Source organism: Pseudophryne corroboree, chromosome 9 (assembly GCF_028390025.1).
Source record: "Pseudophryne corroboree isolate aPseCor3 chromosome 9, aPseCor3.hap2, whole genome shotgun sequence".
In the NCBI taxonomy this organism is placed as follows: Eukaryota; Metazoa; Chordata; class Amphibia; order Anura; family Myobatrachidae; genus Pseudophryne; species Pseudophryne corroboree.
The window spans coordinates 317,654,138-317,669,352 of record NC_086452.1 but is presented as its reverse complement, the minus strand read 5'-3'; the positions used below and the strand labels follow the sequence as shown (position 1 = coordinate 317,669,352).

Below are 15,215 nucleotides of genomic sequence, written 5' to 3'. Positions count from 1 at the left end.
GTTACCTCTATCCATCGTAGGCAAGACCTCCTGCAGAGTGATTGACCACCTGGCTATAGCTTTAGAAATCCATGCACAGGCAATAGCAGGCTGTAGTATAGCCCCTGAAGCCGTGTATATGGATTTGAACGTAGCATCTACCTTGCGATCTGCCGGGTCCTTCAACGCGGTAGATCCCGGGACTGGTAAAACCACCTGTTTTGACAGCCTGGAGACAGAGGCGTCAACTATAGGCGGAGACTCACATTTTTTTCTATTGTCTTCTGGGAAGGGAAAAGCAACCAGGACCCTTTTAAGGATCTGGAATTTTTTCTCCAGGTTTTCCCAGGCTTATTCAAATAATAAGATTTTAAACCTACCGGTAAATCTTTTTCTCCTAATCCGTAGAGGATGCTGGGGACTCCGTAAGGACCATGGGGAATAGACGGGCTCCACAGGAGACATGGGCACTATAAAGAACTTTAGAATGGGTGTGCACTGGCTCCTCCCTCTATGCCCCTCCTCCAGACCTCAGTTAGAGAAACTGTGCCCAGAGGAGACGGACAGTACGAGGAAAGGATTTTTGTTAATATAAGGGCAAGATTCATACCAGCCCACACCATCCACACCATACAACATGGAATATACGAACCAGTTAACAGCATGGAACAAAACAGTATCAGCCCGATACTGATCAAAACTGTAACAAAACCCTTAAGTAAGCAAAAACTATATACAATTCTTGCAGAGGTAATCCGCACTGGGACGGGCACCCAGCATCCTCTACGGACTAGGAGAAAAAGATTTACCGGTAGGTTTAAAATCTTATTTTCTCTTACGTCCTAGAGGATGCTGGGGACTCCGTAAGGACCATGGGGATTATACCAAAGCTCCCAAACGGGCGGGAGAGTGCGGATGACTCTGCAGCACCGATTGAGCAAACAGGAGGTCCTCATCAGCCAGGGTATCAAACTTGTAGAACTTCGCAAAGGTGTTTGAACCCGACCAAGTAGCAGCTCGGCACAGCTGTAATGCCGAGACACCTCGGGCAGCCGCCCAAGAAGAGCCCACCTTCCTAGTGGAATGGGCCTTTACAGAATTCGGTAACGGCAATCCAGCCATAGAATGAGCCTGCTGAATCGTGTTACAGATCCAGCGAGCAATAGTCTGCTTCGAAGCAGGAGCGCCAACCTTGTCGGCTGCATACAGAACAAACAGTGCCTCTGTTTTTCTAACCCGAGCCGTTCTGGCCACATAAATTTTCAATGCCCTGACCACATCCAGGGACTCTGAATCCTCCACGTCCCACGTAGCCACAGGCACCACAATAGGTTGGTTCATATTAAAAGAAGAAACCACCTTGGGCCAAAATTGAGGACGAGTCCGCAATTCTGCTCTATCCACATGGAATATCAGATAGGGGCTCTTGTGAGACAAAGCCGCCAACTCCGACACTCGCCTTGCAGATGCCAAGGCCAACAACATGACCACTTTCCAAGTGAGATATTTTAATTCCACCGTTTTAAGTGGTTCAAACGAGTGAGACTTAAGGAACCGCAACACCACGTTAAGGTCCCAGGGTGCCACTGGGGGCACAAAAGGAGGCTGGATATGCAGCACTCCCTTCACAAAAGTCTGGACTTCTGGGAAAGAAGCCAATTCCTTCTGAAAGAAAATGGATAGGGCCGAAATCTGAACCTTAATGGAACCTAATTTTAGGCCCAAATTCACTCCCGTCTGTAGGAAGTGAAGGAAACGGCCCAAATGGAATTCTTCCGGAGGAGCATTCCTGGACTCACACCACGATGGGTTCACTATGGTATGCCGGCGGTCGGGCTCCCGGCGACCAGCATACTGACGCCGGGAGCCCGACCGCTGGCTTACCGACAGTGTGGCGAGCGCAAATGAGCCCCTTGCGGACTCGCTGCGCTCGCCACGCTACGGGCACGGCTATTTTATTCTCCCTCCAGGGGGGTCGTGGACCCCCACGAGGGAGAATAAGTGTCGGTATGCCAGCTGTCGGGATCCCGGCGCCGGTATACTGTGCGCCGGGATCCCGTCAGTCGGCATACTAAAGACCACCCCACCACTATATATACTTTCGCCATATACGGTGATAATGTTTCGCCGTCACGTCTTTCCTAGCCTTTATCAGAGTAGGAATGACCTCATCCGGAATGCCCTTTTCCGCTAGGATCCGGCGTTCAACCGCCATGCAGTCAAACGCAGCCGCTGTAAGTCTTGGAACAGACAGGGCCCCTGTTGTAAAAGGTCCTCTCTGAGAGGAAGAGGCCACGGATCTTCTGTGAGCATCTCCTGCAGATCCGGATACCAGGCCCTTCGCGGACAATCTGGAACAATGAGAATAGTCTGTACTCCTTTTCGTCTTATGATTCTCAATATCTTTGAGATGAGCGGAAGAGGAGGAAACACATAGACCGACTGAAACACCCATGGTGTCACCAGAGCGTCCACCGCCACTGCCTGAGGGTCCCTCGACCTGGCGCAATACTTCGGTAGTTTCTCGTTGAGGCGTGACGCCATCATGTCTATCTGAGGCAGTCACCACCGACTTGCAATCTCTGCGAAGACTTCCTGATGAAGTCCCCACTCTCCTGGATGTAGATCGTGTCTGCTGAGGAAGTCTGCTTCCCAGTTGTCCACTCCCGGAATGAAGACTGCTGTCATGGCGCTTACATGATTTTCCGCCCAGCGAAGAATCCTGGTGGCTTCTGCCATTGCCACTCTGCTCTTTGTTCCGCCTTGGCGGTTTACATGCGCCACTGCGGTGATGTTGTCTGACTGGATCAGAACTGGTAGGTCGCGAAGCAAATCTTCCGCTTGTCGAAGGGCATTGTATATGGCCCTCAACTCCAGTATGTTGATGTGAAGACAAGCCTCCTGGCTTGACCACAGACCCTGGAAGTTTCTTCCCTTTGTGACTACTCCCCAACCTCGGAGGCTCTCGTCCGTGGTTACCAGAACCCAGTCCTGAATGCCGAACCTGCGACCCTCCAGAAGGTGAGCACTCTGCAGCCACCACAGGAGAGATACCCTGGCCCTGTGGGCAGGGTGATCATCTGATGAATCTGTAGATGAGACCCGGACCACTTGTCCAGAAGGTCCCATTGAAAAGTTCTCGTATGGAACCTGCCGAATGGGATGGCCTCGTAAGTCGCCACCATCTTTCCCAGAACTCGAGTTCAGTGATGCACCAACACCCTCTTTGGCTTCAATAGGCCCTTGACCAAAGACATGAGTTCTTGGGCCTTTTCCGTCGGAAGATAAACCCTTTTCTGGTCCGTATCCAGAATCATGCCTAAGAAAGGCAACCGAGTCGTTGGTACCAACTGTGACTTCGGGAAATTGAGAATCCAGCCGTGCTGTTGCAACACCCTCAGGGAGAGTGATACGCTGTTCAGTAACTGTTCTCTCGATCTCGCTTTTATCAGGAGATCGTCCAAGTACAGGATAATTGTGACACCCTGCTTGCGCAGGAGCACCATCATTTCCGCCATTACCTTGGTGAAAATCCTCGGGGCCGTGGAAAGCCCAAAACGGCAACGTCTGAAATTGGTAATGACAATCCTGTACAGCAAACCTCAGGAACGCTTGATGAGGCGGATATATGGGGACATGAAGGTATGCATCCTTTATGTCCAGGGACACCATATAATCTCCCCCTTCCAGGCAGGCGATGACCGCTCTGAGCGACTCCATCTTGAACTTGAACATTTTTAAGTATAGGTTTAAGGATTTTAAATTCTAAATGGGCCTGACCGAACCGTCCGGTTTCGGGACTACAAACAGGGTTGAGTAATACCCAATGCCCTGCTGCAGCAGGGGGACTTTGACCACCACTTGTTGAAGACACAATTTTTGAATCGCATTTAACACTATCTCCATCTCTGGGGGAGAAGCCGGTAGGCCGATTTGAAAAACCGGCGAGGAGGCACCTCTTCGAATTCCAGCTTGTAACCCTGGGAAACAATATCTATTGCCCAGGGATCCACCTGTGAGTGAACCCAAACGTGGCTGAAAAGTCGAAGACGTGCCCCCACTGGGGCGGACTCCCTCAGCGGAGCCCCAGCGTCATGCGGTGGATTTTGTAGAGGCCGGGGAGGACTTCTGCTCCTGGGAACTAGCTGTGGTTGGCAGCTTTTTCCCCTTACCCTTACCTCTGGCAAGAAAGGAAGATCCTCGCACTCTCTTGGGTTTATGCGACCGAAAAGGACTGCATCTGATAATGTGGTGCTTTCTTAGGCTGTGAGGAAACATAAGGCAAAAAAGTTGATTTACCTGCCGTAGCCGTGGAAACAAGGTCCGTGAGACCTTCCCCAAACAATTCCTCACTCTTGTAAGGTAAAACCTCCATATGCCTCTTCGAGTCGGCATCGCCCGTCCATTGTCGGGTCCATAGGGCTCGTCTAGCCGAAATGGCCCTAGCATTGGCTCTGGAACCCAGTAGGCCAATGCCTCTCTGAGCCTCCCTCATATATAGGACAGCATCTTCAATATGACCCAGGGTCAATAAAATGTTTTCCTTATCCAACGTATCTATATCAGCAGATAAGGTATCTGTCCACACTGCTATCGCGCTACAAACCCAAGCCGATGCTATCGCTGGACTGAGTAAGGTACCAGTATGTGTGTAAATAGACTTCAAGGTAGTCTCCTGCCTGCGATCAGCAGGATCCTTGAGGGTTGCCGTATCTTGAGATGGCAGCGCTACCTTTTTGGATAAGCGGGTCAATGCTTTATCCACCCTCGGGGAGGATTCCCACCGTATCCTGTCCTTAGTCGGGAAAGGATACGCCATAAGAATCCTTTTGGGAATCTGCAGTTTTTTGTCTGGAGATTCCCAAGCCTTTTCAAATAATTCGTTCAGTTCATATAATGAATACTTTTAGCCAATTTTGGCTGCAACTTTGCAACATCTTAGTCGACACTGGAGTCAGAATCCGTGTCGGTATCAGTGTCTACTATTTGGGATAGTGGGCGCTTTTGAGACCCAGAAGGTCCCTGCGACATAGTGAAAGGCAGACTTTGACTCCCTGTACACTCCCTGTACTCAGCTTTGTCCAACCTTTTGTGCAATAAATTCACATTTGCATTTAAAACATTCCACATATCCAACCAGTCAGGTGTCTGCGTTGCCGACGGAGACACCACACTCATTTGCTCCACCTCCTCCCTAGAAGAGCCTTCCGCTTCAGACATGCCGACACACGCGTACCGAAACACCACACACTCAGGGAATTCTCTCATCTGGAGACAGTTCCCACACAAGGCCCTTTGGAGAGACAGAGAGTGAGTATGCCAGCACACACCCAGCGCCAATGACCCAGGGAAAAAAAATTACCCAGATAGCGCTATATAATAAGAATTTACTTACCGATAATTCTATTTCTCGGAGTCCGTAGTGGATGCTGGGGTTCCTGAAAGGACCATGGGGAATAGCGGCTCCGCAGGAGACAGGGCACAAAAGTAAAGCTTTTACAGGTCAGGTGGTGTGTACTGGCTCCTCCCCCTATGACCCTCCTCCAGACTCCAGTTAGGTACTGTGCCCGGACGAGCGTACACAATAAGGGAGGATTTTGAATCCCGGGTAAGACTCATACCAGCCACACCAATCACACCGTACAACTTGTGATCTAAACCCAGTTAACAGTATGATAACAGAGGAGCCTCTGAAAGATGGCTTCCTAAACAATAACCCGAATTAGTTAACAATAACTATGTACAAGTATTGCAGATAATCCGCACTTGGGATGGGCGCCCAGCATCCACTACGGACTCCGAGAAATAGAATTATCGGTAAGTAAATTCTTATTTTCTCTATCGTCCTAAGTGGATGCTGGGGTTCCTGAAAGGACCATGGGGATTATACCAAAGCTCCCAAACGGGCGGGAGAGTGCGGATGACTCTGCAGCACCGAATGAGAGAACTCCAGGTCCTCCTTTGCCAGGGTATCAAATTTGTAAAAATTTACAAACGTGTTCTCCCCTGACCACGTAGCTGCTCGGCAGAGTTGTAATGCCGAGACCCCTCGGGCAGCCGCCCAAGATGAGCCCACCTTCCTTGCGGAATGGGCCTTAACAGATTTAGGCTGTGGCAGGCCTGCCACAGAATGTACAAGTTGAATTTTGTTACAAATCCAACGAGCAATCGACTGCTTAGAAGCAGGTGCACCCAACTTGTTGGGTGCATACAGTATAAACAGCGAGTCAGATTTTCTGACTCCAGCCGTCCTTTAAATGTATATTTTTAAGGCTCTGACAACGTCCAACAACTTGGAGTCCTTCAAGTCGTCTGTAGCCGCAGGCACTACAATAGGCTGGTTCAGGTGAAACGCTGATACCACCTTAGGGAGAAAATGCGGACGCGTCCGCAGCTCTGCCCTATGTCGAATGGAAAATTAAATAAGGGCTTTTATAAAACAAAGCCGCCAGTTCAGATACTCTCCCGGCCGAAGCCAGGGCCAGTAACATAGTCACTTTCCATGTGAGATATTTCAAATCCACATTCTTTAGTGGTTCAAACCAATTGGATTTGAGGAAATCTAAAACTACATTTAGATCCCACGGTGCCACCTTAGGCACCACAGGAGGCTGTATATGCAGTACTCCTTTGATAAAAATCTGGACCTCAGGGACTGAGGCCAATTCTTTTTGGAAGAATATTGATAGGGCCGAAATTTGAACCTTAATAGATCCCAATTTGAGACCCATAGACAATCCTGATTGCAGGAAATGTAGGAAAACGACCCAGTTGAAATTCCTCCATCGGAGCACTCCGCTGCTCGCACCACGCAACATATTTTCGCCAAATACGGCGATAATGCTTCGCGGTGACTTCCTTCCTTGCCTTTATCAAGGTAGGAATGACTTCTTCTGGAATGCCTTTTCCTTTTAGGATCTGGCATTCAAACGCCATGCCGTCAAACGCAGCCGCGGTAATTCTTGAAAAAGACAAGTACCCTGCTGAAGCAGGTCCCTTCTCAGAAGTAGAGGCCACGGATCGTCCGTGACCATCTCTTGAAGTTCCGGGTACCAAGTCCTTCTTGGCCAATCCGGAGCCACTAGTCTTACTCCTCTTTGCCGTATAATCCTCAATACCTTTGGTATGAGAGGCAGAGGAGGAAACACATATACCGACTGGTACACCCAAGGTGTTACCAGCGCGTCCACAGCTATTGCCTGCGGATCTCTTGACCTGGCGCAATACCTGTCCAGTGTTTTGTTGAGGCGAGACGCCATCATGTCCACCATTGGTTTTACCCAACGGTTTAATAGCATGTGGAAAACTTCTGGATGAAGTCCCCACTCTCCCGGGTGAAGGTCGTGTCTGCTGAGGAAGTCTGCTTCCCAGTTGTCCACGCCCGGGATGAATACTGCTGACAGTGCTATCACGTGATTCTCCGCCCAGCGAAGGATCCTGGCAGCTTCTGCCATTGCCCTCCTGCTTCTTGTGCCGCCCTGTCTGTTTACATGGGCGACTGCCGTGATGTTGTCCGACTGGATCAACACCGGTCTTCCTTGAAGCAGAGGTTCCGCCTGGCTTAGAGCATTGTAGATTGCTCTTAGTTCCAGAATGCTTATGTGAAGAGACTTTTTCAGGCTCGACCACACTCCCTGGAAATTTCTTCCCTGTGTGACTGCTCCCCAGCCTCTCAGGCTGGCCTCCGTGGTCACCAGGATCCAATCCTGCATGCCGAATCTGCGGCCCTCCAATAGATGAGCCTCCTGCAACCACCACAGAAGGGATACCCTTGTCCTCGGCGACAGGGTTATCCGCAGGTGCATCTGAAGATGCGACCCTGACCATTTGTCCAACAGATCCCTTTGCATGGAATCTGCCGAAAGGGATTGCTTCGTAAGAAGCTACCATTTTTTCCCAGGACTCTTGTGCATTGATGTACAGACACCTTTCCTGGTTTTAGGAGGTTCCTGACCAGGTCAGATAACTCCTTGGCTTTTTCTTCGGGAAGAAAAACCTTTTTCTGAACTGTGTCCAGAATCATCCCCAGGAACAGCAGACGAGTTGTCGGCATTAATTGGGATTTTGGAATATTCAGAATCCATCCGTGCTGCTTTAGCACCTCTTGAGATAGTGCTAAACCCATCTCTAGCTGTTCTCTGGACCTTGCCCTTATTAGGAGATCGTCCAAGTATGGGATAATTAATACGCCTTTTCTTCGAAGAAGAAATATTATCTCGGCCATTACCTTTGTAAAGACCCGAGGTGCCGTGGACAAACCAATCGGCAGCGTCTGAAACTGATAGTGACAGTTTTGTACAACGAACCTGAGGTACCCCTGGTGTGAGGGGTAATTGGAACGTGGAGATACGCATCCTTGATGTCCAAGGATACCATAAAGTCCCCTTCTTCCAGGTTCGCTATCACTGCTCTGAGTGACTCCATCTTGAACTTGGACTTCTTTATGTACAGGTTCAAGGACTTCAGATTTAGAATAGGCCTTACCGAGCCATCCGGCTTCGGTACCACAAAAAGAGTGGAATAATACCCCTTCCCTTGTTGTAGAAGAGGTACCTTGACTATCACCTGCTGAGAATACAGCTTGTGAATGGCTTCCAAAACCGTCTCCCTTTCTGAGGGGGACGTTGGTAAAGCAGACTTCAGGAAACGGCGAGGTGGCTCTGTCTCTAATTTCAACCTGTACCCCTGAGATATTATCTGCAGGATCCAGGGATTTACCTGCGAGTGAGCCCACTGCGCGCTGTAATTCTTGAGACGACCGCCTACCGCCCCCGAGTCCGCTTGCGAAGCCCCAGCGTCATGCTGAGGCTTTTGTAGAAGCCGGGGAGGGCTTCTGTTCCTGGGAAGGAGCTGCCTGTTGCTGTCTCTTCCCTCGTCCTCTGCCTCGTGGCAGATATGAATAGCCCTTTGCTCTCTTATTTTTAAAGGAACGAAAGGGCTGCGTTGAAAAGTCGGTGCCTTTTTCTGTTGGGGAGTGACTTGAGGTAGAAAGGTGGATTTCCCGGCCGTAGCCGTGGCCACCAAATCCGATAGACCGACCCCAAATAACTCCTCTACGCATCGCCTGTCCACTGTCGTGTCCATAAAGCTCTTCTGGCCGAAATGGACATAGCACTTACCCGTGATGCCAGTGTGCAGATATCTCTCTGTGCATCACGCATATAAAGAAATGCATCCTTTATTTGTTCTAACGACAGTAAAATATTGTCCCTGTCCAGGGTATCAATATTTTCGATCAGGGACTCTGACCAAACTACCCCAGCACTGCACATCCAGGCAGTCGCAATAGCTGGTCGTAGTATAACACCTGCATGTGTGTATATACCTTTTTGGATATTTTCCATCCTCCTATCTGATGGATCTTTAAGTGCGGCCGTCTCAGGAGAGGGTAACGCCACTTGTTTTGATGAGCGTGTTAGCGCTTTGTCCACCCTAGGAGGTGTTTCCCAGCGCTCCCTAACCTCTGGCGGGAAAGGGTATAAAGCCAATAACTTCTTTGAAATTAGCAGTTTTTTATCGGGGCACCCCACGCTTCATCACACACGTCATTTAATTCTTCTGATTCGGTAAAAACTACTGGTAGTTTTTTCACACCCCACATAATACCCTGTTTAGTGGTACCTGTAGTATCAGCTAAATGTAACATCTCCTTTATTGCCAAAATCATATAACGTGTGGCCCTACTGGAAAATACGGTTGATTCGTCACCTTCACCACCGGAATCAGTGCCTGTGTCTGGGTCTGTGTCGACCGACTGAGGCAAGGGGCGTTTTACAGCCCCTGACGGTGTTTGAGGCGCCTGGACAGGCACTAATTGAGTGTCCGGCCGCCTCATGTCGGCAAACGACTGCTTAAGCGAGTTGACGCTATCCCGTAATTCCACAAATAAAGGCATCCATTCTGGTGTCGACCCCCTAGAAGGTGACATCCTCATATTTGGCAATTGCTCCGCCTCCACACCAATAACGTCCTCATACATGTCGACACACACGTACCGACACACAGCAGACACACAGGGAATGCTCTATACGAAGACAGGACCCACTAGCCCTTTGGGGAGACAGAGGGAGAGTCTGCCAGCACACACCAAAAAGCGCTATATATGACAGGGATAGCCTTATGATTAAGTGCTCCCTTATAGCTGCTTTTATATTAATATATTGCCATTTATTTTGCCCCCCCTCTCTGTTATACCCTGTTTCTGTAGTGCAGTGCAGGGGAGAGACCTGGGAGCCTTCCTGACCAGCGGAGCTGTGACAGAAAATGGCGCCGTGTGCTGAGGAGATAGGCCCCGCCCCTTTTCCGGCGGGCTCGTCTCCCGCTATTTAGTACATTTAGGCAGGGGTAAATATCTCCATATAGCCTCTGGGGCTATATGTGAGGTATTTTTAGCCTTTTTAAAGGTTTTCATTTGCCTCCCAGGGCGCCCCCCCCCCAGCGCCCTGCACCCTCAGTGACTGCCGTGTGAAGTGTGCTGAGAGGAAAATGGCGCACAGCTGCAGTGCTGTGCGCTACCTTAAGAAGACTGCAGGAGTCTTCAGCCGCCGATTCTGGACCTCTTCTTGCTTCAGCATCTGTGAGGGGGCCGGCGGCGTGGCTCCGGTGACCATCCAGGCTGTACCTGTGATCGTCCCTCTGGAGCTTCATGTCCAGTAGCCAAGAAGCCAATCCATCCTGCACGCAGGTGAGTTCACTTCTTCTCCCCTCTGTCCCTCGTTGCAGTGATCCTGTTGCCAGCAGGAATCACTGTAAAATAAAAAACCTAAGCTAAACTCTCTAAGCAGCTCTTTATGAGAGCCACCTAGAATTGCACCCTTCTCGGCCGGGCACAAAAATCTAACTGGAGTCTGGAGGAGGGTCATAGGGGGAGGAGCCAGTACACACCACCTGACCTGTAAAAGCTTTACTTTTGTGCCCTGTCTCCTGCGGAGCCGCTATTCCCCATGGTCCTTTCAGGAACCCCAGCATCCACTTAGGACGATAGAGAAATATATATATATATAAAAAAAAAACACTGCGCCAAATTATGTGCCCCCCCCCCCCCTTCTTTCAAACCCTCTGTCACCGTGTTCAGCAGGGGAGAGTCCGGGGAGCCAGCTTCTCAGCGGTGTGCTGTGGAGAAAATGGCGCTGGTGAGTGCTGAGGATCAAGCTCCGCCCCCACAGCGGCGGGCTTTGGTCCCGCTTGATTTCTTTTAAAAACTGGCGGGGGATCTCTTATATATAGTGTAGAGCCCATATATGTCCTGATTTTGCCAGACCAGAGGTTTAATTGCTGCCCAGGGCGCCCCCCCTGCGCCCTGCACCCTTACAGTGCCTGCCGTGTGTGTGTTGTGCGGGAGCAATGGCGCGCAGCGTTACCGCTGCGCGTTACCTCAGTGAAGAGTCAAAGTCTTCTGCCGCCTCTGAAGTCTTCTTTCTTCTCATACTCACCCGGCTTCTATCTTCCGGCTCTGTGAGGAGGATGGCGGCGTGGCTCCGGGACGAACAGCTAAGAGAGACCTGCGTTCCGACTCCCTCTGGAGCTAATGGTGTCCAGCAGCCTAAGAAGCAGAGCCTAGTAGTTAAGTAGGTCTGCTTCTCTCCCCTCAGAACCTCGTTGCAGGGAGCCTGTTGCCAGCAGGCTCCCTAAAAATAAAAAACCTAACAACATTTCTTTCTTTCAGGAAACTCAGGAGAGCTCCCTGTAATGCACCCAGTCTCCTCTGGGCACAGTATCAAACTGAGGTCTGGAGGAGGGAGGAGCCAGTGCACACCCATATCTAAAGTTCTTTTTAGTGCCCATGTCTCCTGCGGAGCCCGTCTATTCCCCATGGTCCTTACGGAGTCCCCAGCATCCTCTAGGACGTAAGAGAAATATCATTTAATTACTTCGATGCCGGGAAGGTGAGAGGGGCCTTCTTACTGTCCGTGAAAAAGGCCTCCTCAACCTGCTCAGGAGGTGTGTCAGAAATATGCAACACATCCCGTACGGCCTCAATAATCAATTGCACCCCCTTAGCAAGTGATGCCGTCCCCCTCGACACATCCCCATCACCGTCTGCAGTGTCAGAATCGGTGTCCGTATCATTCTGCATAATCTTGGCAAGTGCACGTTTGTGAGAATGTACCGCAGGGGACCCCGAGGGAGCAGTATCAGACCATACAGCCATAGAGGATTGCAATACCCGAGTTGCATGCTCAGTTCTTGTAACCCTCTCAGAAATCTGAGAAATAGTCCCCCTAAGAGAGGCTAACCACTCCGGTTCTCTAGCTGGGATCTGCGCTACAACAGTGCAATCCTGATTACATGGGATGGGATCTTCCCGAGAAGATAAATACTCTGCAGCATATGAAACAGAGTCTCTAGACATGTTTGCTAATACACCCCACATACACACGGGGTACAAGGCAGACAGAGTTTCCTCCCCAAGAATGGCAAAGAGACACAGAGATTGGAGCCAACCCACACACAGCGCTATTACAGGTATAGGGAGACCCTAAACCAGCGCTGTGTCCCTTAATAGGTGACAGTCTTTACACAGCCTCCCCTCCCTTCTACAACCCCCTGGTACCGTACAAATAGCGGGAGTTGCACTGGAGGGACTGTTCTTCCACTTGCATCCGACTGCAGGCAGGAAAATGGTGCTGAAACGCTGCTGGGTCCGCTCTGAGGAGAAGCTCCGCCCCCTTAATGGAGCTGTCTTCCCGCTCTTCTTAGATTATACTGACCTGAGGTGTTTGTGCTGGCTGAGTTCCACAGACCCCGACAGGCTTTTTTGGTCAGTGTAGGGTCAGGCGCTGGCTCGGGCAGCGCCACACCCTGGTACCGCTGAGCAGTCCGGGATCTACCCTTATGCCGCCATCTTCACACCGACCCCCCCGCTTGTTAGGGGGGGGGGGGGGGCGATGACTCACTCGCCACACTTCAGCTCTGCAAGGGGGTGGCGGCATGCTGCTGGGAGCGATCTATCCCCTCTGGAGCTCAGTGTCCAGTCAGCGGAGACGGTTGCTCAGACTCTGCAGGGCGGACACTGCTCCCCCCCTCAGTCTCGCGATGCAGGGAGGCTGTTGCCACCAGCCTCCCTCTAAAATAAAAACTCTAAGATAAACTTTTTCTAAGAAAGCTCTGTAGAACTCCCCTAGCTGTGACCGGCTCCTCCGGGCACATTTTCTAAACTGAGTCTGGTAGGTGGGGCATAGAGGGAGGAGCCAGCCCACACTGTTAAACTGCCAATGGCTCCTGGTGGACCCGTCTATACCCCATGGTACTAATATGGACCCCAGCATCCTCTAGGACGTAAGAGAAAACATGTTTCCTGAGCATAATTATTAATATATTTTAGAAACACAAACAATAAAGTAAAACACTTACCAGATACCTTCTAGCTGTTTCCCTGAGGAGAACAAAGAGAGTATGACAATAAGTACATAAACCACAGGGTGACAGCACCAGATTACACACATATACACGACATATGTGACAACACCATATTACAAACACATACACACTACATATGTGACAATGGGTGCCACAGGGTGGCAGCATCCTAACACCCACATACACCCCCCCCCCTCATATGTGACAATGGTGCCACAGGGTGGCATCACCCTATTACACACATAAACACACTACATATGTGACAATGGGTACCACAGGGTGGCAGCATCCTAACACACACACACACACACACACACACACACACACACACACACACACACACACATGTGACAATGGTGCCACAGGGTGGCATCACCCTATTACACACAAACACACTACATATGTGACAATGGGTACCACAGGGCGGCAGCACCCTATTACACACATTACATATGTGACAATGGGTGCCACAGGGTGACAGCACCCTATTACACACACGTGACAATGGTGCCACAGGGTGACAGCACCCTATTACACACACACACTGCATATGTGACAATGGGTGTCACACATGTGAAAATGTGTGCCACCGGGTGACAGCACCCCATTACACACACTACATGAGAAAATGGGTGCCACAGGGTCACAGCGCCCTATTACACATACATACACATGTGACAATGGGTGCCACAGGGTGACAGCACCCTATTACACACACTACACGTGACAATGGGTGCCACAAAGTGACAGCACCCTATTACACACACATACACGTGACAATGGGTGCCACAGGGTGACAGCACCCTACTACACACACGTATACATTACATATGAGACAATGGGTGCCACAGGGTGACAGCACCCTATTACACACACTACACGTGACAATGGGTGCCACAGGGTGACAGCACCCTATTACACACACTATATATGTGACAATGGGCGCCACAGAGTGACAGCACCCTATTATGCACACACTACACATGTGACAATGGGCGCCACAGGGTGACAGCACCCTATTACACACACATGTGACAATGGGCGCCACAGGGTGACAGCACCCTATTACACACACATGTGACAATGGGTGCCACAGGGTGACAGCACCCTATTACACACACATGTGACAATGGGCGCCACAAGGTGACAGCACCCTATTACACACACATGTGGCAATGGGTGCCACAGGGTGACAGCACCCTGTGGCAATGGGTGCCACAGGGTGACAGCACCCTATTACACACACATGTGACAATGGGTGCCACAGGGTGACAGCACCCTATTACACACACACTGCATATGTGACAATGGGTGCCACAGTGTGCCACACATGTGAAAATGTGTGCCACCGGGTGACAGCACCCCATTACACACACTACATGAGAAAATGGGTGCCACAGGGTCACAGCGCCCTATTACACATACATACACATGTGACAATGGGTGCCACAGGGTGACAGCACCCTATTACACACACTACACATGTGACAATGGGTGCCACAGGGTGACAGCACCCTATTACACACACACTGCATATGTGACAATGGGTGCCACAGTGTGCCACACATGTGAAAATGTGTGCCACCGGGTGACAGCACCCCATTACACACACTACATGAGAAAATGGGTGCCACAGGGTCACAGCGCCCTATTACACATACATACACATGTGACAATGGGTGCCACAGGGTGACAGCACCCTATTACACACACTACACATGTGACAATGGGTGCCACAAAGTGACAGCACCCTATTACACACACATACACGTGACAATGGGTGCCACAGGGTGACAGCACCCGACTACACACACGTATACATTACATATGTGACAATGGGTGCCACAGGGTGACAGCACCCTATTACACACACTACA

At 50.4% G+C, this 15,215-nt stretch overlaps 1 protein-coding gene across 1 annotated transcript in view; it reads right to left on the bottom strand.

The window, feature by feature from the left end:
* Window positions 1-15,215, bottom strand: part of DESI1 (desumoylating isopeptidase 1) — a 104,641-nt gene that overhangs the window by 88,226 nt on the left and 1,200 nt on the right. The window contains exon 2 of the mRNA XM_063940460.1: window positions 13,333-13,354. Within this exon, the coding sequence (XP_063796530.1) occupies window positions 13,333-13,354 (22 nt within the window). The remainder of the gene's footprint in view (window positions 1-13,332; window positions 13,355-15,215) is intronic.